This window comes from Macaca fascicularis, chromosome 2 (assembly GCF_037993035.2).
Source record: "Macaca fascicularis isolate 582-1 chromosome 2, T2T-MFA8v1.1".
Lineage (NCBI taxonomy): Eukaryota > Metazoa > Chordata > Mammalia > Primates > Cercopithecidae > Macaca > Macaca fascicularis.
The window spans coordinates 35002189-35028774 of NC_088376.1; the positions used below are offsets into that span (position 1 = coordinate 35002189).

The window sequence follows — 26586 nt, forward strand, 5'->3', positions numbered from 1 at the left end:
TTGCCAAGTTCTCACATTCTCTTATTCCATAAGAGGCATTTATTTTCCCATCTTTTTAAAATTAAATCAGGTTAGGAGCTATCATGAGTGTTATTAGTTGCCAAAAAATCAACTATTTCCACTCTTTTCCTCTTATCACACCTTTTCTCCAACATGATTCGCCATCAGTCAAGTCACAGGACATAAATGGCACCAAGCAAAAGAAATCTGACCATGGCTTCTCAGGAGCTCTGCAGTCTACCTGGCCAGATAACGTTAACACACATGATCAGAGGTATCCACCCCTGGTTTCACATTAGCACAATGTCGGGTGCAAAACTCCTTGACTTTTCCATTTTGACACTGAGATTTATGTCTCTAAGTTACCTGTTGAATCAACTGCTCCAAAGATGACAAAGACATCACCTCAGTCATCTTGCGACGCTTGTGGCTGCTAACATACTAAAAGCCTTCTCTGTCTTTAATTATAATGATAAAGCATTGTTTTTGGCCATTCTATTGCCCTTATTATTTTTCATTTTTGTGGATATTTGTGTGAAACACACCTTTCAATATTTTTAAAACAGAGCTCTTATTTAGATTGTTTCAAGCCCATCATTTAATGGTAAAGTTTCTTGGTTATGTTTCTACTACATTTTCTTCCAAATCATTTTCTGTTTAAACGAATTAAGTCAATTATTTAGGCATTTATTTCATGATATTGATGAAATTACCACATACATGGGCATGGTGCCAGTTGATTAGATTTGAGAAACTCTATTAGCTCTGTTAAGAATATATATAAACCAACCCCGTCTCTACTAAAAAAATACAAAAAACTAGCCGGGCAAGGTGGCGGGCGCCTGTAGTCCCAGCTACTGGGGAGGCTAAGGCAGGAGAATGGCGTAAACCCGGGAGGCGGAGCTTGCAGTGAGCCAAGATCCCGCCACTGCACTCCAGCCTGGGCGACAGAGCGAGACTCCGTCTCAAAAAAAAAAAAAAAAAGAATATATATTAACCAAATTGCCTGCTGAATGAGACGCCACCCTTCCACTTCTCCCTCAAAATTACCTTCTGTCCACCTGCTTCCTTGAAATACAGGGAGAGGAAAATCACCTTAGTGTAACAGGACTCATAAAGGCCCAGGCCCTTTGAGACAAACCAAATATCTCCTTTATCTCTTACCCAGCATCATTTGTTCATCTTTCTCCTCACACTTAACACCACAGTTTCAATGTTTCTTTTCACCAGTCTGCCTGCCCCTCAAGTTTTTATGTTTATCCCCAGTGCCTCCCACAGCTTTTGACATAAATGCTGCGACCAATTATTATTCAACAGATAGATGAATGAGACTCCTCTGCTGAGCAGGGAGGGGTAAGAGATGGGGAAAGGGATAAGAGACGGGGGAAGAGGCCCATTTAAAAATAAAATGGTGATAGCAAATAATAATCACAGTGAACCCGTGTTAAGCTCCTATTGTATGCCAGGCATTGTATATATTATTGCTAACCTTTAACAAAAAGGAAAAATGGTGAAAGTAATTTTTCTCTTCTTACAGATCTGCACTTTCAGTAAGGTAGCCACTAGCCACATAGGAGCATTAAGCACTTAAAATGTGGCAAATCTCAATTAAAATGTGCTATAAGTATAAAAATACATGCTAGATTTCAAAAATTTAGTACTAGAAAAGAAGAATGTAAAATATCTCAATAATCTCTATATTGATTACATGTTGATTTTTTAAATATTGTGTTAAGTAAAAGATATTATTATTATTTAAAAAAGAAAAGGATGAAGTTTGGGGAGAACTCCCAAGAGAATGGGCACAGGAAGTAGCATTTATCTATCCACTAAAATGTCAGACGCTTCTAAACACCTCACATTTACAACAATTACTAGCCCCATTTTCCAGATCCTAATACTCCGGTTAAGTGATTCACCCAAATACCTGTATCTTGAAAACTGTAGCCCAGATTTAAACCAGGTATTTCTGGATTCAGAGTTCTTCTGATAACAGGTCCAAATGTAAGGAAACAAAGGGCAATCAGACCCCAAAAAGGCCTGTCAAGAGGAGTTTTGAGAGCAGTCAGACTGCCCAGTCACGGAGCAAGCTAACCAGGCACCGGAAGAGACCACCAGATGCTCAGGGCAAAACCTTTTGTCCCCTCTCTGCAGCGAGGCAATCCAGGCGGGAGGGTTAGATGCACCTGGGAAAACCAATACCCCCAGGCCACGTCTTGGGGTTGGGTCAAACTCCGTTCCTTATCCTAGAAGCCCTGCTTATGGGTCCCGGAGGTGGACTCCGCCGGTGCTCTGGCGCCCTCTAGCGATTGTCCATTCTAATGCCAGCTCCCTCTAGTTCATCCTTCTAGACTCATCAGCTCCTAGGGCTTGCCCTGCCCTGGACCCCTGCCAGCCTGATTTTGCTGCTCCTCCATCTCAAGGTGCAATGAATTGCCCTACAGAGGTTTTGGATATTTTGGATAAGAAAGAGGTCTTCTGGTCAATAAACCTTAAACCTGAGGTTTCTAGAGTTAATCCGAAATACTGTATTTTCCCCCTGACATTTCCAAGGAGAAATTTCTCTAGTTTCCTAATAAGGAAAACAAAGTTAGAAATACTGTAATCTGAGCCAAAGATGTAAAAGCAACATTTAAGAAAGTTTGTTCTCTTTGAATGAAGTTTTAATTTAAAACAGAATAAAGGATTCCCCTGTGTGTTCCTGGAACTATAAACACTCATAAAATCTCTTTGTTTACTTTATCGACTCAGTTGTGACATTTAAAATAGAAAGCTAAGTCTATGCATGAGCAATTTTTTACAGAACATGCACATTAACAGAGATGGCTGCAGACAATGACTTTGTACAAATTCAATCACATTTATTGGGTAAATATTGCACTGACTCCAAGAGACAGCAATGTAATAAGTCCCAAGCCTACTCCTCCTAATACTCTAATGGAGGTGGGAGACACCCCCGCAATCATCCCTAACTCATACTTAATAAAGATCAGCAGTGCACACGGTGCCAGAGATTGGCGCCACCACTGTAATTATCTCCAGGGAACTTGAGTTTCTTTATGAGGTGAGTAATCAGAAGGGTTGTTGAATGAGTCTCCTGATTTTGAGAAGCCACTTATTTGAGCTTTAGCTTCCACATCTGTCAAATTAAATTGCTAGAGTCAATAGATGATCCCCAAGCTCTCTTCCAGTTCTGAGAGTCATAGAACATGCACATGCACAGAGATGGCTGCAGACAATGACTTTGTACAATTTCAATCACATTTATTGGATAAATATTGCACTGTTGAAAGTTGCGGTTCACAGTTTAGAGATGAGTCCATCACAGATCAGCTTAAATGGGCTCCCCTTCCAGCCCTATGACTAAAATAATATTACTGGAATAAAGTTTCCCAAAGAAGGCATCCTTATCACTTTATTTTCAAGACTTGCCTTCCAACCCTCAATATTTTCTGAGCTAAAAGCTGATGGTTCTCAAGAGGGTTTCCAAAGAATACAGCAGACAAATAAAGGATGTCCCAGGATATGCCGATTTAGGAGAAAATATATACAATATATCACATATATTTAGTCGTTCATACAGCAAACAGAAAGCTCCCACATAACTGCAGTTTCTAGTACAGAAAAAAGAACCCTGAAAGTATATGTTGGCACTGCTATGTTTTTATCATGCAGTCACAAGTTTAGGAGATACTCACTGCTTGAGTTTAACACTAATTGAGGCCTTACTATAGACTGTCTATTTCAAATGACATAGAAAAGATAATGCATCTTACCTAACCCATTTATTGTGCTTGATTTTTGGATTTACCATCAACCTTCACATAAATACTTTATCCAAAAAATGGAGTGTAACCCCAACCTAAATTATTATCGTAATATGCTTCCTTCAAAATAAAATATTATAAGATTTTGGAGATATCTTAAAAAGAATTAAAATCAGTAATATATTCTTTGCCATCTACATTCAGTCAGGAGAAAGGCAACTCTATTATTATATGTTGGAAGATCAGTTTTAATGCACCAAAGAATGGTCTTGAACTATGTGACATTTTATTTTGAATGCATTTAAATTTTTCTATTTTGATGTTTTGTGAATCTAGTATACTGGCTACTGTTGCCAAGGAAATATGACTTTGGGTTACTGCATGGATCTGCAGGGGTTTTTGTTTTTCTTTTAAAATATTAACAAGACAAAAATGAAAAGATAAAATATGGAACACAAATTTAGCTCTTTCTCTCTTTAAAGTGCATGGAATACAGATCTTCTTGCACATCACTGATTTAAAAATACAAAGATGCATGAAGTGATTTTTCCCAACTAGTGTAGAGACTTTTACCCAATTAGCCAAGTTGATATCATCATTCTTTGTTCTGGATTCAGCACACTCTGAAAATGTGCGGCACTGATTACACACAACACCGACTGCTCATCTTCAATAAGTTAGTCTCTAAATGAAAAGATCCTTTCTTTATGTGGATAAAGGTAACATAATGGTCTATGGTGTTACAGTTCAAAGAATTTTCAAAGTGAAGTCAGAAGAAAGCATGGTGCAAATCTTATAAATGTGTTCAGTATTAATTCCAAAACATTCAAATGAATATGAGAATAAAGATTCCATCATTCACCCATTTTTTGGTCTGTGATTGTTTCCTATAGTCAGTATAATCTCAAGGCTTTAAGTCATAATAATGGGGTCAAATCATCTAATTATTAAAAAGAATCAAAGCCTTTTTCTATTTTTTTTGAATATTACATAAAACTTCTCTATAAACAGATAACATCTTTACTTCCTACTAACTGAAATGAGGTATTTTTAATTAGAAATACACAAACAGATTAAGATATACTTTAGAACAAACACCTTTTAATTAAAACCTCTAAAACTAGGGGCCCCTTAAGACAAACCAATAATTCAAGCAAAATGTCATGTTGCTACTGGAGACCTGGAGATAAACAGGAAGTCTTTTAATTTCTTTTTACAGTTAAGAAACAACTCAGAGCAACTATTTTCAAAGAAATTCTAGTAAAGCAACTATCTCACACTGGGAAGTCACTGTACCCTATCTGTGCCTTCTCCCAGTCAAATATGCTGGGCCTGTGTCCGGGAGAATAAAAACAAGGCTGACCACTCACAAGAAAGGCATAAGTTTGATGACCATGGGAGTTTTTACTTGTTAACGCATAAGTAGAGGTTTGGTTCCATTACAGGCAATCTCTTCTCACACAATCCTACAAAACTGCCCAGGATTAAACATCTACTATTGCTATAGACCAATATATCCTTTTATGTAATGTTAATGGAAAAATCACCTCATTCTGATGTGTTTTGAGTTTGATCCTCTAAAACCATAAGAATCTTCCCACGAGAGATAATTGAGAAAATGTTGGCCTTTATTAGTAGGCACTATTAACACAGGTGTTCTGACTGCATTTTCCAACCCTCCCTCTATTTTATGCACCTCTCTACATGTGAGAACCTTTGACTAACTCTGAGTCTTGACCTGCCAGAGTGACTTTGTCAGTCTCTCTTTAAAAATGGGAATAAAATGAGTTCAGCCTAGAAGCAGCAGCTCAGTAAGGGAAATGAAAATATCAGAAGTTATCTAATCACAGCCATAGCCATGCTGAGCTTCATCTTATCTTTTGGTTAATAAAAAGAAATGGGACCTTCCTAAACTTGAAGGGCATCAAATTAAGTTTTTGCTTGCCTTTGGCTTTTGGGAGGATATGCTATGTGGTTTAACCAGTGCATACTAACTACAAAAATTGGCATGGATTCAAAACACCTATGTCATAGGAAAGTGGGTGTTTTTTTGTTTGTTTTGATATAAAGCAGAAAATAAAACACAAAGGCCTTTGAGAATAGGGATTGTTAAGGGAATAGAAGGGTAGGGAGAAAAGAACACTTTATTTGAAGTTAAGGTAATTGTGTGTGTGTGTGTGTGTGTGTGTGTGTGTGTGTGTGTGCGCGCGCGCGCGCGAGCGCGTGAATGAGCAGGGTTTAGCTTCATTTAAAGAGAACACATTAAAGTACTTTGGACGGCTCAAAAGGGCTGTTCAGGAAACAAAACCAAGTGAGCCAGGAAAAACCGTAACAGTGCTTTTAAAATCCCTGGCAAAGCAGCAAGAGGATGAAGAGTTGGTTTTGCATAGTTTTGAATACAGGATGTAAAGGTGCTGAGGCACCTTTTCCCACAAGTCACTGAAATCCTGTGAGTGTGTGTGTGTGTGTGTGTGTGTGTGTGTATGTGTGGAGAGGGAGGGAGAGGTTCTCAGATGTTTCTCTTGCAAAGCTTCCCAGAGCACTCTCCCTTCCCCAGCCCGCCGTCGCTTTACTCTGCTCACCTTTCCCCCCTCCACTTCCCAACCCCCCACATCAAGCCCTTCATAAGTTTGCGCCCCTTGGATCATCTCTGCCGCCTGTGAATTTTCCCTGGAGCCTGGCAGGTTCTGGGGCTGAAAGCCAGTCCGCCAAAGCGCCCTAGGGCGCCCCGGGGGCGCGGTCAGATTTGGAACATAGAATGGGAAATAGGGTCTTAAAGCCCACCTACTCCAAGATAAAGGAGGAACATTTTTCATCAGGGTTTAGCCAGCTCCTCACCGGATGATAATCAGCACTCACTTGACTTGGCGTGGACCACCTCCTAATTGTCTCCACTGGATTCAGCCCCTAACAGTTCTCGTGTGTCTGTGATACCACGCGGGGTCGTGAACTTACTCAGCTGTGGGTTGGTTTCAGTGGTCCCTCTAGTCCCGTCCCCCGTCCGCCGTCTCCCGTCCCCCTTTCCCCCTGGCTATTTTATTCAACAGAGGAGGAAGCGCTGAAGGACTGGGTTGAATCAAAGCACTTGCAAGCCTATTCCTTAGTTTTTAACACTGAGAGTCCCAGAGGCAACTAAACATTATTAGAACCTCATTGTAAGAAGTGTGGGGGAGGAGGTTGAGAGGTTGAATCCAACCGCAGCCAGGTCAAGCGATTGGAAGGGACTACAATGTCCCACAGCTTTCTCACTGTCAGAGAAGAAGCTGCAACTTCAGCCAGAACTCCCTTCCCCTCCCCTTCCCCGATTTTGAAAACGGTACCCCTTCTTCCGCCTTCGGGACTTCCCTGACCTGCTCCTCACCCGCGCCCTGCTGTCCCCTCCCCTCCGCGGTCTTTCTCCCCAACTCCATTCGCCCCACCCAACCTGGGCGAGTTGGGTGGATGTCAGAAGGCCAGAGGTAAGGGATAGAAGTTCCTTCAGATTAAAGACGTTGCTTGCTGCTGCTTTTTAAAACAACAACAGCAAGGACAAACAAGCAAATGTGAGCGAGAAGCAGTGCATCTCAAAAGTTGGTCTTGCTATACAGCAGCCCCAACAGACTTTGCAATCGCAGCGCCCCAGGAACACAGGAATGAGGAGTTGGCATTTCCTTACCTGGGTGTGCCAACCTCGAAGAGTGGAGAGAGAATTCAGCCCGGGACCAGGTCTGTCCCGCCCCCAGGATGCAAAATCCGACTTTGAAGTGGAGGTGGTTGGTGGTGTAGTTACGTAGTGGTGTAAGGGGCGTCGCACCTCCTTCCCCTCTCGTTCTCCGAGGTCAGTTTAGCAGCAGCGGCTGGGAAAGGTGCTGAGAGCAGAGTTTGGTCTCTCCGGAAACCCTGACTCCATTCTCGGTGATGGGGGTAGGGGAAGAGGGTGAAAATGTTGGAGGTGGCAGGTCGGCTCTCAGTTAACTCAGAGAGTAAAGAGGAGGGTACTGAAGAAAGAGGGAGGTAGTGGAGTGGAGCGAGGGAGGAAGGAAAGGAGGATGGCAGAAAGACACGGGGATGAGCGGGTGGCGGGGAGATGGCAGCTTCTCACAGAGAGAGATTTCCACCTTCTGACGAAACCCATGCACCCAGCAACCCGGCAAGAGACTAGTTCCGAAACCTCCGCGCGAGCGCCCCCTGGGGGTTGCTAGCGGAGACAAACATTGCCCCGGGAACCCGAGCTCAGGGCCCCGCCCAGGCCTTGGCGGCGGCGCTCTCCATAGTCCTGCCGCGCCCACAGTCTGGGCTTTCTGCTCAGCTTTGTCGTTCAACTGGGCTCCTGGGGACACTTGATTTAGATCTTCAAGTGCTTGGTCTCCATCTCTACTCTACGGTGGAGCGGTCATATCGCGGCGGGGGTGTGGGGGGAATGAGAGTTACACTTTTTGGCACATACTAAAGACAACTTTTTAGATGGGTGCTTAACTGTCACCAAAAATGGTAAAGGTGTTGCTCATCTCTGTATCCTCTTGTGTCTACAAAAGTGTCTGGCATATGGCAGGAGCCTGGTAATTATTTTTAGTAAGTAATGCATGAGTAAATTAATGGACAAAGAGTATTTTCTTCGTCTCATGATGCGTTTCTGAATACATCTACCTTACAACTAAGATAAAGAAATACTTAGGGAGTACCCATGCTTAAAGATAGATAAAAATATGTTGTCTCATGTAAGGGATAACCACCTCCACATGTTATAAAGCACTTTAGAGAGAAAGTATGGCCTTCCTATTTCAAACATATTCATATTCAGACAAATGAACTTATTCAAATACAGGGCATTATTTCTGATTATGTCTGCTACCATAGACAAACTAGACAACTAAATTCTGTCTGCACACTGGTGTTGTCAGACTCACAAATTGGACTTTGGAATTAATGAAGTAAAGTGAATGACGGTCTCTTTCTGACATTGGGATGGTATAGAGTGTGTTACATCTAACATGGAGGGGAGATGGAAGGTCTTCCTTCTCACCCTATTAAGGGGATATCTAACAAAGCCTCTCTTCAGGTTGGAGGGGATATCAGCCAAAATCTTTTCACTAATTGTAGAGCTCTCAATTTCAAAGTCCAGAAAAAGAGAAACAATAGGGTAAGGAGCAGGACCCCCTCTTAATTGTTCTGTAGAAGTAGTCAGAAAGATCTTTGATAAACAGAGGGACAACATTCTGACAGAATACAAATAACATTTTTCTTCCTTCAGTCACCTCTAAAGCCTTTCTGAAATAGGATAACACTAAACATGAACCCTGGAAAGGACCTCAAGGAGCTTCTCTGTACACTGAAACTACCACATAAATCCTTGGATTTGCTTTGATTGCAAAAACTTGGGTCACATGGTTATGCATAAGTCAATCATTGTGACCTTTGGATATGGAATTACACTAATAGGCCAGGACTTCCACAAAGTCTGGGAGCATGTGATGTCTTCTATAGCACTCCTGGAGCCAGGATGGAACCCCACCTGATCTACACGCATTGAGAGTGAGACATAGGGACAATTCTCCTAGGGATATTCAGGGTCCTCCTACCAGGAAAGGGGAGATGGATGCTAAGCAGGCAAAACCAGTGTATGATTACTAAATATGAAAATGTTAAGTCCAAAAACATTACTTCCAGGTTTTGTTAAGGGGTAGCCTCAGAGATGAACTCAAAGTTTGAGTTGGATTGAACTTGCAAAGATGAATGAAGAAGAAGGAAAAGTCATTATGCATTTCTTTGCATGTTAATTGTATCCTCTAAAATTTAATTTCTATGAAGGTGAGTGATATGTCTGTTTTGTTGTCTTGTTCATGATTATAACCCCAATGCCTAGAAAGGTGTCTACCACCTAGTAGGCAGTGAACAAACATTTATAAAATTAAAAATAATGTAAATACCTTAGGGACCATTCAGCATAAACTTCTTATATTACAGGTGAGAGAAAAGGAATTAAGATGTGCTGAGCATGTACTATTTCTAGGCAATCTGTTAGGCACTCTACTTACCATCCCATTTAATTTTTACAACAACCTGCCAAAGAAAGTTTCACTTTATCTACAAAAATAAATCCAGGATTTGGGTGGTTAAAATGACCAGACCAGGGAACACAATTAGTTAATGGGAGGATAGGGGTTGTTCATTGAAGCAGTCTCTAAAGGGGCAGCTAAGAATGAGTGAACACATGGACCATAGAGAAGAAGTTATAGAGTCAACGCTCATAGGGAAAAAGAAAAACAACATAGTTATCTTTGGCCCTACACGTTAAAAGCATAGATACACAAACTAAACACAATGCTACAACTTGTGACAAATATGGTTTCCTTTGCCAGCAGGCTTCAGCTCCCTAATTAGAAACAAACAGTTGCCTGCTCGCCAGTGTGCAGAAAACATGTGCAGCTTTATGCCAGAAACTTGGAATTTTTTCTCAAGGCATGACACCGAAGGTAAATTCAAAGAGGCTTTTTACAGGGCACATAAAGCAGAATTTACTCCCACCTCTTATATGAAATCAAAAGCTCATCTGTACAAATAAAGATTTGTAACCAGCTAATAATCCATGTTTTCAATCACTGCCTCCACAGCAAGTTGTCCGCCAGCCACAGTCCCCTCAACAATTGTAACATCAAAATCCCCTTGTCTCTATCACTCACCTCCTCCCAACTCTCCTTTTAATGGATTCTGAGCTGCTGGGTTCTACAGCCATGGTCAAATTTATCTAAAGCCAAGCCACAAAGTCACTGTGGCCCTGGTGTTCCCAAGTTGCAAAGGAAGCTTCAGCTCTGGGTAGATTCACTCGCCGGGTCTCTGTTTGATAAGATAAGAGGAGGCATCCGCTCAGTGTCTTATGCCAGTATGAAAGGCATCTCACCCATCAGTGTGACAAGTGAAATGCTGGAATGAAACCAGGGAACAAAAGGGAAGAAATGTAGATTCTTACAAGTGCAGTTGATACCATTTTTTTAAAGGGAGCAGATGAAGGGGAAAAACAGGCAGAGAGTCAGTGCCCTGCATCAAAAACCTTGGATCCTTCCCTGAATGAGTCAGGGTGAGCATTTTGTTTTGAAATTGAATTTCCATTTTCTTTTCTTTTCTTTTGTAAGAACTACTCAAGGGAACTGTTGTAAATAACAGGATATATTTTTGAGGCTGTGGATCATATAAGAACCTTGGATTTCACCCCAGGGCTATTTATAGCTCAAAAATTTGGTTTTTTTTTTTTTTTCTATGTCAAGTGATTTTTTGAGAATTGACTGATATATCTTCCTCTGGTGTTTCTGTGTATGCCTGAGGTGTGATATATTACTGGAAAGCGGAAAGGAACACTCTAAGAAAAACTTCTTCTAAGATGCTAAGAGTCAAGGGAAAATGAACATACATGTTCCAAACTGATGCAGAAATTAAATATTCCACTGTCTGTCATTCCTTTTTATGGGAACCCTATACCACCTGTGGTGTCTCTGACATCCGCTAACAATTTGTGCTACAAAAGGGCACTTTATACTTCTGTCTACCAATAGGTGGCATCAAAATCTCTCCAGCTTTTCTTTCCTGTATTTTAAAAACCATAGGCAGAGGGCATTTTCTTTCTGACATTTTACATTTTATCATGAGTGATGTTATAAAGGCCACTAAATAGCTCTATATTATTTCAGAGCAGATTTTCCTATTTGCTCTATTAATGAGGTCTCTCGGTCATCCTTCTGAGCCTCAGTTTTCTCATCGTAAAAAGAAAGTATTTGAATTGAACTCCAGCTCCAAGATTCTGCTTTTTAGCTACATAATATCTTCCCAGACACACCATTTTTCATGCCTATGATAAACCCATTAGGACTCTACTCCTCTGGGCTTAAGGAATATTAGCAAGCAAATATCCCTTGGTTGCAGAGGCTGTTATTTGCCCAGCCTATATTCATTTGTGTTTGTTTTTCCTTACTAAGAAAAACATAATTTTGTGGAGGATAGCAACCTGCTTAGCTCCAAACCTTCATTTTCCAGCTTTTCTTGCAGATGGAGTAGTGATGTGATTAAGATCTAGCCCTGCGCTATTTATTATGGTAGCCACTAGACACATGTATCTATTTACATTTAAATTTATTAAAATTAAGTAAAATTAAAAGTTAATTTTGTCAGTTCCACAAGTGACATTTTAAATGCTAAACAATCATAAGTGGCTAGTAGCTAACATCTTGGATAGTTCAGATATAGAACATTTCTATCATTGCAGAAAGTTTTGTTATACAGCACTGATCTAGCCATTGAGATGTCAATAGAAATTATAGGGCAGTTTCTGTGAGAGTTTTCAAAGGGAAGGAGATACTGAATCAGCTGAGATGTACCTTTATCTCTTTACCTCTTCCTTTCTTTACACCCGAAGGTTACAGACAGTAAGTCAGCCATCATGTGACTATGAAGCAGCCAACATTCACCAAGGCATGTTAGGCAGAGAGATAAAAGAAACCTGGGTCTTTGGTATCATAAAGGCAACCACATTATTTTCAGCTGTATTATGAGAAAAATAAAATCTTCCATTGATTCAAGCCACTGTTTTCAGTTTTTTATTATGAATAGCTAAATATTATTTCTAACCGATACACCATCAGAAACTTACCTGGACAACTTTCTATTAATGACTGAAAAAGCATGTGTCCTTCCAGTTTCCTTTACTTTGGTTAGAGTTGAGGACCAGATTCTGGCTACAAGAAACAAAACAATGTGTACATCATGAAGTGATAAGTATTAATCATTCATTTCAATATGTCCAATGGACGAAAAAAGGGGAAGATGGGTATTAATGATTCCCAAAATAAATATCCCCATTTTAGAATCTGGCTAAAGAGTAGCTTTGCATTTTCCTGGAAAAGAGGTTGGTGGGAAAGAAAGATAATATTTGAACCTGTACTATATGCTAGAAACTTGGCTGAATGATTGGACATTATCATATTTAATGTTCATGACAATCCAATAACGTAATCATTCTTGTCTCCCTTTTTTGCAGATAACAAACAGAGGCTCACAGAAATCAAATATGTTGTCAAAATCTACATTGTTGAAGAGATGGGTTTCAAATCCAGGTCAGCTTGGCCCTTGCCACGGCTTCATAATGAAATTCCATGGGTGAGCATTACCAGTTTCTGGTCCTTTCTTGCTTATTTCAAGGGTCTCATCATTCCATCCTCTGTATAACTTTTTTTTTTTTGTTACAGGCTTTACTCTTTTCTATCCTGGAAAAAACTAATGACATTTTTCTTCTCCTTCATATGCTTGGAAATATTCTCAATCACCATAAAATTCAGCCTTCCTCTGGTAACTTTGGAGACCCTCAGAGCTTTTCTTATTTCCAGAGACTGGTGGTTTGGATGAGAATTATTCTCTATTTTCACACAAATTGGCCAGATGACATCTTTACTGGTATCTGAAATAGAAGCAGAAAACAACTTGGAGGACACAAAATGTGAAGGTTGGAGAAATAGCTTTGAATTCAAACTGAAATTAAATAGTTTCCTTTGTTGAAACTCACAGAGGAAAAGAAGTTACCTAAAAAACTTATTAAGACTTTTATTCAAATTCATGAGAGAATTCTAAGATGATAAAAAAAAGTCATGTAAAGAAAACCCATAGAATTCAAAGAGAAAATCAGAGAAAAACAACATCATTGCAGATCTTAAAATCACATTCTGTAAAAATCAGAAATGGCCATAGAGAAAACACAGAGCAGTGTCACAGAGGACAAAGTAAGTGATGTTTATGGTAACCTGAATTGTTAAGAGGAAGTTCAAATATATTCTGAGTTATTGATTAAGAAATCAAAACATATGTTTTATAAACACTCCTTCTAAAAGATGATTAAATTATTTAGAAATTAACCCATTACGAAGATCAGCCTAGATTCAAGGGGAGGAAACACAGACCCACCCCTTGGTGAGAGGAATATCAAAAGATTTTCAGATGTTTTAAAACCACCATACCCTCAGTCCTAAAAATGCTCAATCCTTTCCAGCTACCTATTTCTAATGCCCTCAATATATTAAAAGTATATGAGATGTATATGAAAAAAGATGTTCTAGACAAACGTATAACTCTTAATAGCAGTTTGGAAATTAACCCCCAAGTTTCTGTCTGGTCTCTTTCACTAGTCAACTGAGTCCCAAGCTCTCCTTGTGCCCCTTCAGTGCAAGCGCAGATTCCTACAACACCCTTTGCCCTAGGTCCCCACCCTACATTGGCTATCTCAAGAGTATTAGTCTATCAGCAAGAAGAAAAAAAGAGTCTTTCTCCGGAAGGCTTAGAGCATAAGACACCCACAATTCCATTTGCTCTTCTTCCCCTTGAACTTCACCAGGGGCAGGATGCACTCTTATCCTCACCTACAGTGGCAGAGGGAAACCTAAACAATCTACAATTCTCATGCTTTTTCCTAATTGTTATCTTTCTTAGTTTATTTGTGTTACTTTAACAAAATGCCATAGGCTAGGTAATTTATAAACAATAAAATTTATTTCTCACAATTCTGGAGGCTGGGAAGTCCAAGATCAAGGCATCGGCAGTTTTAGTATTTGGTGTGGGCCTGGTCTCTCTGCTTCCAAGATAGCACCTTGTTGCTGCATTCTCCAGAGGGGATGAACACAGTGTCCTCACATGGTAGAAAAGAAGGAAGGGCAAAAGGGGCCAAACTCGGTGTAAAACCCCTTTCATAAAGGCTTTAATCCCAGCCTTCATGACCTAATCATCTGCTAAAGGGCCCACATCTTATGGTATTGCATTGGGGATTAAATTAAATTTTAGAGGACACATTCAGACCATAACAACATCCAACATCTAGCACATTACACAGCAGCACTTCAGTAAAAAGGCATAGTCTTTTTCTTCACTGGGTTTGTGTTTAATTAGGGGACAAGAAATAAACAACTTCAACCCCACATGGCTATTGCAAAAATGAGGTAACCCATGAGGAAATAAAGAGGAAGAAAACCTATATGTGACCAGAAGAGTCATGGTAGACCTCAAAAAGCAGACAATGCAGAAACTAAGACCTGTGGAAATTAACCAGGCAGGTTAGAGAAAAAGGCTCTCCAGCCAAGGAAGCAACATAGACAAAGGCTCCAAGTCAAGCACAGACATGGCATAATAAAAAAACCTCAAACAATTAAATAATTCACTATATCTGGGGCATAAAGACGGAAGGAAAAGGAGCAAGAACTGAGGCAAACAAGCAAGCAGGGGCATAAATACAAAGGACCTTGTAAGATTGATTTGAGATTTTATTTTATTGCATGAAATACTTATTCCAATATACTGAGTGGGAATTCAAAATTTTCCTTAATCCATGGTGAAATAGGAAAAACAGGAAGCATTTTATATAACTAAATTAATTTTTGAGAGTATTTCTTCTTATTTTCATGTTAATATTAGTCACTGCATTCTTGTCATTAATTCTCATGAGGCTTTGCCATTTTAAAAAATATTCTTACTTGATAGAATAAAAGTACTGTGAGCTAAGAGCAACCCAAGAAACGTGTTTTGAGATTTGCTCTGTGAAATCTAAATATTTGGACACATCAGCAAGAGGTCGTGGGGAGACATTAAAGAATTTTGAGCAGCAAGTGTGATTAATGTTAAACTAGGAAAGGGTTGAAGAGGGAAAGTAAAGTTAGAGAAATGAGTAAGTTACCTCCACTGGATTCATTCAATAGATATCAAGCTGGTGTTATGGATACAATTTTGGGCCAGCGAGGTAAGGTCTCTGCCTCGTGGAGTTACCACTTGAGTCATGGAGACACAAAATGAACAAAGAAGGACAGACAAACAGGTTGCGAGTCATGTAGAGGGCACAATGAGAGAGAGAAAGATAGTAAAAGAAAGAACATCTGTAGATTAGAATAAGTTCTGTGAGGGAAATTAAAAACTCTAATGATATAAGAAGTCACTGGGAAATGCCTCTTTAGATAGCATGGTCAAAAAGCCTCGCTAAGGAAAGAGCATTTGAGTAGAGAACTAACAGTTGAGAATGAGCCAGCACACAAAGACCAGAGGGAAGCGCACTCCAGGCACAGAGAACAGCATTTATAAGGGCCCAGAGGTGAGGAAAGTTCTCAATGATCAGTTTTAATAGTTTGGAAAAAACAGGATGAGGCAGTTTGAGCACTCCAAACGCCTTAAAGGTGAAAAAGAGGAAAGGAGCATGAAAAGGATGCAGGGAGGCTTTAATATTACAGAAGACTTGTGTTGTTAATTTTATTAAATACTGCCCAAGGTACTGGGGTTGACAAAATATTGTCCTTGTTCTTCAGGAGATTATAGTCCAGTGCAAACCACTGCATAGAAATTAACCCCAGAGGGATAACCCACAGGAGCCCCCCAGTTGGGGATTTACTTCCATCTGTAGGCTAGAGACAAGGTCAGCTCCCATTTGACATCAATGGAAAGGAAAACCTCTGGACTGCACACCCAGGCTACCAACAGCAGAGAGATATTTCTGGAGAAATAAGTCTACATTGATTTAAAGGAAGAGATGTAAAGCAAGAACAGGATTTACCTTAGCAGGTTCTATCCTCCCCCATAGGACCCACTCTCCCCATCACTTCTGTTTTCTTGATGATTCTTCAGACTTGGCCTGCATCTATAGTTACCTTCAGCATCTATAGTTACCTTGAGCTACATAATTCCATATGTGTTATTTGGTTATATGTTATCTTGTTTATTCCCTGCAATAAATTTGGGAGACACTAGCCCTATTGTCTTTGTGTACTCCTGATGGGCAGTATTTTTCTGATGTGTGCAGTTTGTCCCAGGAAGGGAAAACATCTTCCTAGGTCACAGGGTCAATCTCTGCGGAGTAATGGGCCTTGGCTCCTATGGAGACAAAGTACACTGCTATAACAGGGGTGGGCCAGGCCACGGGACACTTCAGGACAGGCACCAGGATAAAAATGTCTTCTTCACAGGGTTGAGGTGAGGCAGTATGCTGAGTTTTTAAACCACATTTATATATAGATATTTTTAATTGTTAAATGAAATCTTACTGTATATTCTTAGGCAAGCAGCCTTTTATGTCTATGTTAATCTACATCACAATTTATAATAGCTAGAAAATATCCAAATATATGGATATAACAAGATATATGCCTAATTTAATCCCCTATTGTTGAGCATTTGTTTCTAATTTTTTACTGTTGTACACAATGCTTCCATGAGCATGGTTTATATTATATACTCCTGATTAGACCCTAGTCTAATTTGGCCAAACCTAAAGAATCATCAAGAAAACAGAAATGGGGCCAGGCTCAGTGGCTCACACCTGTAATCCCAGCACTTTGGGAGGCTGAGGCGGGCTGATCACTTGAGGTCAGGAGTTCCAGACTAGCCTGGGCAACATGGCGAAACCCCATCTCTACAAAAAATTAAAAAGTTAGCCAGGCATAGTGACACATGCCTGTAATCCTAGCTACTTGGGAGGTTGAAGCTGGAGAATCGCCTGAACCCAGGAGGCAGAGGTTGCAGTGAGTTGAGATGACACCATTGCGTGTCAGCCTGGGTGACAGAGAGACCCTGGGAAAGAAGGAAGGAAGGAAGGAAGGAAGGAAGGAAGGAAGGAAGGAAGGAAGGAAGGAAGGAAGGAAGGAAGGAAGGAAGGAAGGAAGGAAGGGAGGGAGGGAGGGAGGGAGGGAGGGAGGGAGGGAGGGAAAGAAAAGTAAAGAAAAGAAAGGGAAGGGAAGGAAGAAAGGAAAGGAAGGAAAGAAAGAAGAAAGAGGGAAAGAGAGGAAGGGAAGGAAAGGAAAGGGAAGGTAAGGGAAACATAAGAGATGAGGAGAGTGGGTCCTATGGGAGAGGACAGGATCTGCTGAGAAAAATCCTATTCTTGCTTCACATCTCTTCCTTTAAATCAATATAGACTCACATCTCCAGAAATAACCCTCTGCTGTTGGTAGCCTGGGCGCACAGTCCATGGGCCTTCCTTTCCACTGATGTCAATGAGAGCTGACCTTGTCTCTAGCCTACAGATGGAAGTAAATTCCCAACCAAGGGGCTCCTGTGGGTTATCATTCTGGGATTTCCAGCAAAATTGCCTTTAAAGTGAATCACCAGTGATCAAAGCAGACGAAAGTAACACATTTCTCTAGAGAAGAGAAGATGAAGTCCTGTCATTCTGAGGCTATTCTTGGTGGGGGGAAGAAAACATGAGAAACCAACCCAAATTGAGGGGCATTCTAGTGCCCCTCACTAGTACTCCTCAAAACTGTAATATCATTATAAACAAGGAAAGACTGAGAAACTGTTGGAGACCAGAGGATACCAAGATGACATGAAAAGTAAATGCAATGTGATCCCCTAGATTGGATCTCAGAACAGAAAAAAGATATTCATGGGAAAACTGGTGAAATCCAAATACAGTCTGGAGTCTGCTTAATAGTAATATACCAATGTTGCATTCTTAGTTATGACAAATGTTCCAATGCAATGTATTCTGTTTACATTACGGGAAAATTGATGAAAAGTATATGGGTACTCTCTGTACTCTCTTCCCAACTTTTCAATAAATCTAAAATGATCACAAATGAAAACTTTGTTCTTAAAAAAGACAACTTTTCTGTTTGTTACCTTAGGGTAAAATTAGAATAGTTGAGTCAAAGGCTGTGCATAATTTGCAGGTTTTTGGTATATTCTGTAAAATCACCAGGAGGGTAATTTAACTTAATCCATTATTTTTGCTTACTTCTGAAGTAAAAGCCCTGCCGTATCTGCTTGGCATATGTAAGTCAACTGTCTCCTTGGCAAATTACACAGGAATACACTCACCAGTTAACTCCTGGCAGAACTCTGATAAAATATTGATGAGAACTGCCAGAGAAACAGTACTCTGCCTACCCTTCTCAGCCTAGCAGGTTCTCTACAGTCAAAAGAGTTAAGTGACTCAAAAAACTCCCAGGAATCAAGGACAGAGTCAGAGGAAGCCATTTTTACATAGTCATTTTTCTGATTGCAACTCTGCTTTCTGCGTTTTTCCAGCAGCCCTGCCTTTTAAGTGAATCACCAGTGATCAAAGGCAGACCAAAATAACGCATTGTTCCTCTAGAGAAGAGAAGGTGAAGTCCTATCACTCTGAGGGTATTCTTGGGAGAAAGAGAAAGAAGAGCAAGAGAGAAACCACATTGCCCACATTTTCTAAAAGCAAGACCTATAATTTTGCTCTTTTGAAAATCTTTTTAAAAAACACTTGCCTATTGAAAAAGGCGTAAGTAATGCTGAGGCATGTATTAATAACTTTATCTGTTCTGTTTCTATCACCTCTTCCTACTGCGATGTGCAATGGATGATCTACAGTGTTTCTGGTCATGCTGTTAGTATATATAGAAAGGGAGAAATTAACAGGTATCGAGCATCTTGTGAGTGAGGCACTGTTCTAGGAACCTTCAAGATGGTGTCATCGAACTCTCCCTGTAATGGAGGGTAAGAGTGTGGAAGGCTTCAAAAATTATCATTGTTCTTCCCCCCACCCCACATATCCATGACTTTTGTAGTGTGCCTTTGTGGCTCTTACCATTAAGTAAAATAGTCTATTTTTACACTCACTTGAATCTGGGCTAGTATTGTGACTTGTTTTTGTTAATAGAATGCAGCAGAAGTCACATTCTGCCAGTTCTGAGAATAAACCTATAGGAGGTCTAGCATACTTCCATGTAGCCACCGTGAGAACAAGCCCAGGCCCTCTTTTTGGAAGATGAGTGAGAGATGGGCTACAGATGAGCCATTATGGCTGAAGCCCAAACCTGTGAGACAGCCCAGGCAAGATCAGGAAACCAAGCTCCAGTCAACCCTCAACTGGCCATAAACACGTGAGTGAGCCATGCCCAAAACAGCTGAGCCAGAGCAGAACTATGAACTAATAAGCGTTTGTTATTTTAAGCCACTGACTTTGGGAGGTGGTTTGTTATACAACAATAGCTAATTGATACAAGATGATAGTCTTATTTCTTTTTAAGATACGATAAAATTAAGGCATAGAGAGACCAAACAATTTATCCAAGGAGGCACAGCTAGTAAGTGGTGAAACTCAAGATTCAATCCAAGGACTAAATAAATCTAAGGTTTCTTCTTCTACTACAACCTCTGCCAGTAGAATGGAAACAAGAAGAAAAACTAACACAACCAAATGTCATAGCTATTTAAATACGAAAAAACTAAAATCACTTCCCCAGCTGTCTTCTGGATAGTATGTAATGTGTGTGCATCTGTATATGTTTGTAAAGAATAATCTATTCAATGGAGAGAATGAGGTAGGTTAGAGAGAGCTATTTTTTAACTTCAATAACATAGTCTAAATCAAATGCATTCATCTTGGTGTAAATCTGTAATTGGTTCGTGATGACAACTGGATTGTTTTTGACAAACTAATTTGCTTCTCTCTTAAAAGCAAGGTCACTTGAGACAACCACTCAGCACTCCTTTTCTTTCTCCCTGTGAGGCTCTGTCTTGATCTTCCATCTTTTGTTTGGAGTCTCTCGTCAATCCTTTTCCTTTTTGTCTCCTTTGCTTATTCTCTGACTCTCTCTATCAAAACCTGTTTAATAACAGCTTAGTTAATCCCTGATGGCCTTATTTCCCCTGACTTGTACATTTTTGGTAACTTATTTTCTGGTCTTGAATTTGTCTGTCCCTAGTTTGTTACTTTCAAATTGCCTTCCTTTGAATTAGCAATAAAGTGAACTAGATCATGCCATTTGTCTGCCTAATACCCTTCAATACTTTCCCATTGTTCCTAGGGTTGTTTGAACTCCTTAGCCTGGCCTGCAAAGTCCTGCATAATCCAGTCCTTTCTATTTTTCCTGCTTGGTCTCATACTATGACCCTCTGTAGTTCCCCAACGTCTGTGCTCTAGCCAGGCAAATTTCTTTCTTCATTTATTTTCTCTTTCCTTTTTTTTTTTTTTTCAATTTGAGTCACTGTTTGCCTCTGTCACCAGGCTGGAGTACAGTAGTGTCATCATGACTCCCTGCAGCCTCGAGCTCCTGGGCTCAAGAAAGCTTCCTGTCTTAGCCTCCATAGGTGCTGGGACCACAGGCATGAGTCACCCTACCCAGCTCTTGCATTTGTTTCAGATATTTCAACCTCTGTTTCCAAGCCTTCCCACGTGCTGTTTCCTCTCTGGGAATGCCGTTTATGTGCATGTACATGCATGTACATGCGCACGCGCACACACACACACACAATTTTTGGCCGATTTTTTAAAGTATTTAAAGAAATGTCCCTGCTGCTGAAAGCTTCCCTTGAATCTCCTAAATGATAATATGCTCTTGCTATATGCCTAGCAGTAGTCTATACTTATGCTACTATAGCATTTACCACCTTGTATTCTATTTGTTGGCTTAATTATCTATATTCCTTAACTTACTACCTATTTCATTTGCCATTCTATACCTGAGGCTAGAATGGAGCTTTGTACACAGTAGACTCTCAATAAATATTTGTTGAATTAATAAATAATATGTTGTTATTCTTCTTGCATGTTTTAACCCCAAAAGGAATTTTCATAATTCTTAGTTCTAGTATACAAGAAAGCAAGTTGGAATATTTTTGGTTATAAGAAACAATGAATGCAGACTAGCTTACACAATCAAGGAATGGTTGGCTCCTGTAGCTAGAAGAATCCAGAGGCAAGATAATTATCAACGGTGGTTTTATCCAGTAACTCTGGTTCTGTTTCCTCTGGCATACTGTGATATAGCTGCAACTGCTCAGGCTATACTTCCACGGGTCCAAGGGGTGAGAGAAAACACTCCCATCCAAAAACCCTAAGCAAAAGTTCCAAGGTTTGTTCTGATTAAATCACTTAGGCCACATGGCCCGTAAAGAGCCAGTACAGGGACCAAGGTAATATAATATGCTGATGGCTTGAGCTTCCCACTCCCCAAATAATTGGGTTGTGCAGGGAAGTATGGCTTATTGAATACAATTTGGAATATCATTAAAAAGAGAGATATGGGTGCTGACTACAGCTAATAATGAGTCTGCATTTGTCACTACATGGTTTTCCATGACTACATTCACAGTGATTTACAGGGCATATGTTATATATCCAGATATGCTGAGATGGTATGAGACAGAGGCAAGATACTACCTCTGCCCAATAAGAATGTAAGTTCCAGATGGCATAACTCTTCTTCTACCTATCATTTCAGATGCAAACAGAAGTTGATTTGGGACTCTGAAAGAATGGACAGGAGGAATTACTTGTATAGTTTTGCCCATTTGAGGATTCAACATCTTGATAACACTTAGTTTTTATGTATATGTATTTTCTAAATGCTGGAATTTTATGAAAATAACAGAAGACTTATTTGAGTATAACTGAACCCCCCTAGAAGATGAGATCTGTATGTGTTTTACTATATGACTAACTGCAGTGTAAAGAATATATACTCATAGTATCATGTTTGAGTTCCATTGCCTCTGCTATGATTTGACTGTCCCCTCCAAAACCCATGTTGAAATTTAATTACCAATGTAACAGAATTGGGAGATTGGGCCTTTAAGAGGTGACTAGGTCACGAGGGTGGAGCCTTCATAAAGGTATTAATTTTTATGGAAGTGGATTAGTTACCTAGGACTGAGTTTCCTTTATCAGGAACCCTCTCCTGGGATAACTAACCCACTTTGACCCCATTTCTCTCTCTGTCTCACAAACTTCTTTGCCTTTCCACCATGTTATAACGCAGTAAAAAAGCCCTCACCAAATGCAGCCGCTGGATCTTGGACTTTCCAGCCTCCAGAACTGTCAGCTAAAGAAACTGCTGTTCTTTGAAAATAACTCAGTTTGTAGTCTTCTGTAATAGCAGAGGAAAATGGTCTAAAACAGCCTCCTTCCCAGCAACTGCAAAAATCCTAAGCAAAAGTTCCAGGTATGGAAGTAGGCATGACCACGTGAATTTTCTTCAGCGTGGTCTGGCCTGGATATGCTATCTTCTTGCATTATATGGGTTCTAATGAGCTTCTTCTCAGCATCATTCTGTGATGTAACAGTCCTCATAGCATAGCTGCCTTACCATGACTGGCAGAAAATTTTTATTCTCTTGTTTAATTACCATTCAAAGTTACATTTCCTAATGCAGAGCCTTTATTAACTATTTTTAAGAGCAGTTATTCAAACATGCTCTGCTAAATCCAAATGCTGTTGCTCATTGCCTTGAGAATGGCTTCTCTCTGTTTGACCTAGTTTTCCTTTCCTATATTTCTCTAGCTGGAAGTCTCTTTATTTCATCTATTCTGCATCAATGAAATAACATTTAACATTCTGCTCTTTCAGGACAGAAAGGGTAGCTCTCAGATTAGTCCCGAATTGAAAAAGTTATCTGCCTTAGGCAGAAACATGATTCTTTCTAAACTGACCACAGAAACATCCTCTCTGGCTTTATCATCTCAGAGATTTTACTGTTTAACCCGAGACTACCAATATTAGCAAGGTTTTACAATTAAAGTCACCACAAGTAGGATAAAAAAAGATATTGGTCAGGTCATTTAAGAGTGTGGTTCAGACTACAGGTTTGTAGGAAGTGATTGAATACATCATAATACCTTTGCTTCTTACAGATATCAAATCAACTAGACATCAAACCCCATTTGTATTTGCTAAGTACTCTCTCATCCATAAAAAACAAGGAACAGTAGTGCACAGACACTATAATTCACAGACTCTAATTAAAATTGCCACAAGTAGCAAGTTTATTTATTTGAGGTTCATTTATTCTTCCTGAATGCTTCCTTTGGGGAATCATAGAAGCACTGAATCAAAAATAAATGTTGAACATTGTTCATTCACTCAACAAATATACACTGAGCACCTGCTATGTGTCAAGTACTCTGTTAATCACTGAAGATACGAAGCCAAAAACAGACTGATATCTTCATGGGTGGCAGACAAGAAACAGCTCTAATAAAATATGGTGAAATTATGATAGAGAATTTGTAAGCTGCTATGGCTGCGTAAATCTGGGGGAGTTAACAGGGTCCAGGGAAAAGGAAAAAATTCCTCTAGAGATCATACTTAGGCTCAGAAATGAAGAGTCGGTAAGAGGCAGTCAGAAAAATGGGAGTAAGGGAGAAGGAAAGGGCAAAGGAAGGATTGTGTGCATAAAAATCCAGAAGTGGAGATGTTTGGGAAGAGAGAGTCATGAGGAAGGTTGAGGTGAGTCTGGAGATGGAAAGAGAGATTGTTGACTCAGTGGCATAAGTTCAGTGGGAATCAAGAGAGGGAAGAGACAGGAGGGAGGCAGGTCATGAAGAGTAGACTTCAAGGAGTCATTAGAGATTTTTAAAAGAGGTCTGATGTGACTTCATTTCCACCTTAGAAAACTCCCTCTAGCAGCTGGGTGGAGAACTGATTGATAATGAGCAAGACTGGAGGCAGGGATGAATAGTGATCTGGGTGAAAAATGATGGTGGCCTAAACTCATGTGGTGACAGTGAGGATGGATGAACTGGGAGATTTCAGATATTCACAAGGCAAAAATCCACGTGACTTGGGGATCACTCGGGGCAAATTCAAAAATACCTGGACAGTTCAAATGTATAGCGTTATTTTACTATGGGTTTTACTTAACTGTAGCAAATGCTGTTGGTATCCTCGCTTCCCAACCCTCAGCAAGCTTCCTCTGCCCAAATCTGAGACCACCTGTGGACAGTTGGCATACAGAGATAACTGCCTACATTTGTGTCAGACAGCATCCTCTGGCGACCAGCATGGAGCAGGCCAAAATATGAAAAAGTCAATGCCACCAAGAGTGACTCTCAAACAAGGGTAAATGGAAATTGTGTATAAATGTTCCAGCTTCCTTGCCCTTTCATGGGATAACGCTAAGCTGTGTTCTAGATAGTCTCTCCAAGGTTGCTCATTGAGACTGAGCCTTTTGTGCCCATAGTGATCACCCACTCATTAAAAAATCTCTGTTGGATTTCTGACCTTCCCTGGGGTCTACTGCCATGTCCCCAACTTCTGCTTCCTGGGATCAACTTCCAAATAAATCACTTAACAAAAATCCTTGACTTAGGGTCAACTTTCAGGGGAATCCAAATTGAGCTTTATATTGTTTTTACATTTATGAGCTGAAAGAGAATGTTTTAAAGACACATTTTAAAACCTTTAAATTTCATACTCACTTAACTGATGAAATTTTACTCTCCCACTTCTTCAACAGTATGATTTAGTCTTCCATCATATTAGTGTCAGATGATCACTTTTTAGTTTTAAAAGTGAAAAGGTCTTAAAGTATCTTAGAGTGTATCTACAAATATTATTCTTTAAAAGCTCATTGTTCTGATGTTCTCTGCTATTATTACCAAACATAAGATCCCTAGAAAGCTGCCTAATTTCCTGATAGAAGTAGTACAAATATTATCAAGTGGTAATTTGCAGGAAGTTGATATTTAAAGCAATATATTTTATTAAAACTGAAATTATCCCTCACCTCAATTACAACTAACCAGAAACTTCATATATTAGAATTTCCTCCCATCTTTCAACTTCACTCCCACTGATGTTCATACCTAACCATGGGAAGAAAGGGACACAGTTTAGAATGGATACTAGAGAGACAGATGAGGTAAAAGAAGGGAAAAAGGAAACAAGGCCAGAGAAGTCAGTATTAGAGGAAAAACTGGAAAGTGCATGTATTAGCTTGCCAGGGATGCTATAACAGAGTGCCGCAGGCTCAGGGGGCTTAAACAACAGAAAGATACTGCCTCAGTGTTCTGGAGACTACAAGTCTGAAATCAGGGTGTCAGCAGAGTTGGTTCCCTCTTGAGGACTGTGAGGGAAGAATCTGTTTCAGAACTCTTTCCTTGGCTTGTAGATGGCCGTCTTCTCCCTGTGTCTTCACATCATCTTCACTCTGTATGCATGTGTCTGTGCCCAACTTTCCTCTTCTTAGAAGAACAGCAATCATGTTGGATTACAGCCCAGCATAAATACCTCATTTTAACTCAATTACCTATCTCTAAATATAGTCACATTCTCACTGGGGGTTAGCACTTCAACATATGAGTTGTGGGAGGACACAACTGAGCCCACAACTTAAGAAGGACAAAATATTTCTAAGGGTGTGTTCTGAGCCCAGTAGGGTTTCCTTTAAAGCTTGGCACTTTTAACAATCTCAATGCTGATAATGTTTCTTCAGAGTGAATTAAGAACAAAATCCCCAATGCAAATGTTATTATGTACAGAGTAATATAATTATGGAAGCAATGAAACATATAATTAGGTCAGGCTTTTTGTTTTTTGTGGTTTTTTTTTTTTTTTTTTTTTTTTTTTGGCTTTGCAATCTTTTCTGGCAAAGTTTTCTTTTTCTTTTTAACTAAATTTTAGGCTCAGGGTACATGTGAACCCTGTTCAGGTTTGTTACATAGGTGAACTCATGTCACAAGGGTTTGTTGTACAGATAATTTCATCACCCAGGTATTAAGCCAGTACCCAATAGTTATCTTTCTGCTCCTCTCCCTCCTCCCACCCCCACCCTCAAGTAGACCCCAGTGTCTGCTGTTTCCTTCTTTGTGTTCATGAGTTCTCATCATTTAACTCCCACTTATACGTTAGAACATGAGATATTTGGTTTTCTGTTCTTGTGTGTTATTTTGCTAAGTATAATATCCTCCAGCTCCATTCATGTTCCCGCAAAAAAACATGATTTCATTCTTTTTTATGGCGGCATAGTATTTCATGGTGTATATGTATCACATTTTCTTTATCTGCCATTGATGGACATTTAGGTTGATTCCATGTCTTTGGTTTTGTGGATAGTGCTGGAATGAACATTTGCATGCATAT

The 26586-nt window shown here is 39.9% G+C and overlaps 1 protein-coding gene across 7 annotated transcripts in view; it reads right to left on the bottom strand.

Moving 5' to 3' along the window:
* The window catches only part of CPNE4 (copine 4), a 509383-nt gene extending 498753 nt beyond the window's left edge, over positions 1-10630 (bottom strand). For 4 of the 7 annotated variants that reach the window (XM_074031048.1, XM_074031049.1, XM_065539903.2 and 1 more), the window contains exon 1: positions 7423-7872. Coding sequence is in view for 2 of the 7 variants with exons in the window: in XM_045386989.2 (XP_045242924.1) it covers positions 10427-10479 (53 nt within the window). In the remaining 5 variants the exon portion in view is untranslated. Of the gene's footprint in view, positions 1-1927; positions 2284-7422; positions 7873-10426 lie in introns of those variants that run through there. The other 3 variants (XM_045386989.2, XM_005545766.5, XM_065539905.2) reach the window with 2 other exon arrangements.
* Positions 10631-26586: the final 15956 nt, after the last annotated feature.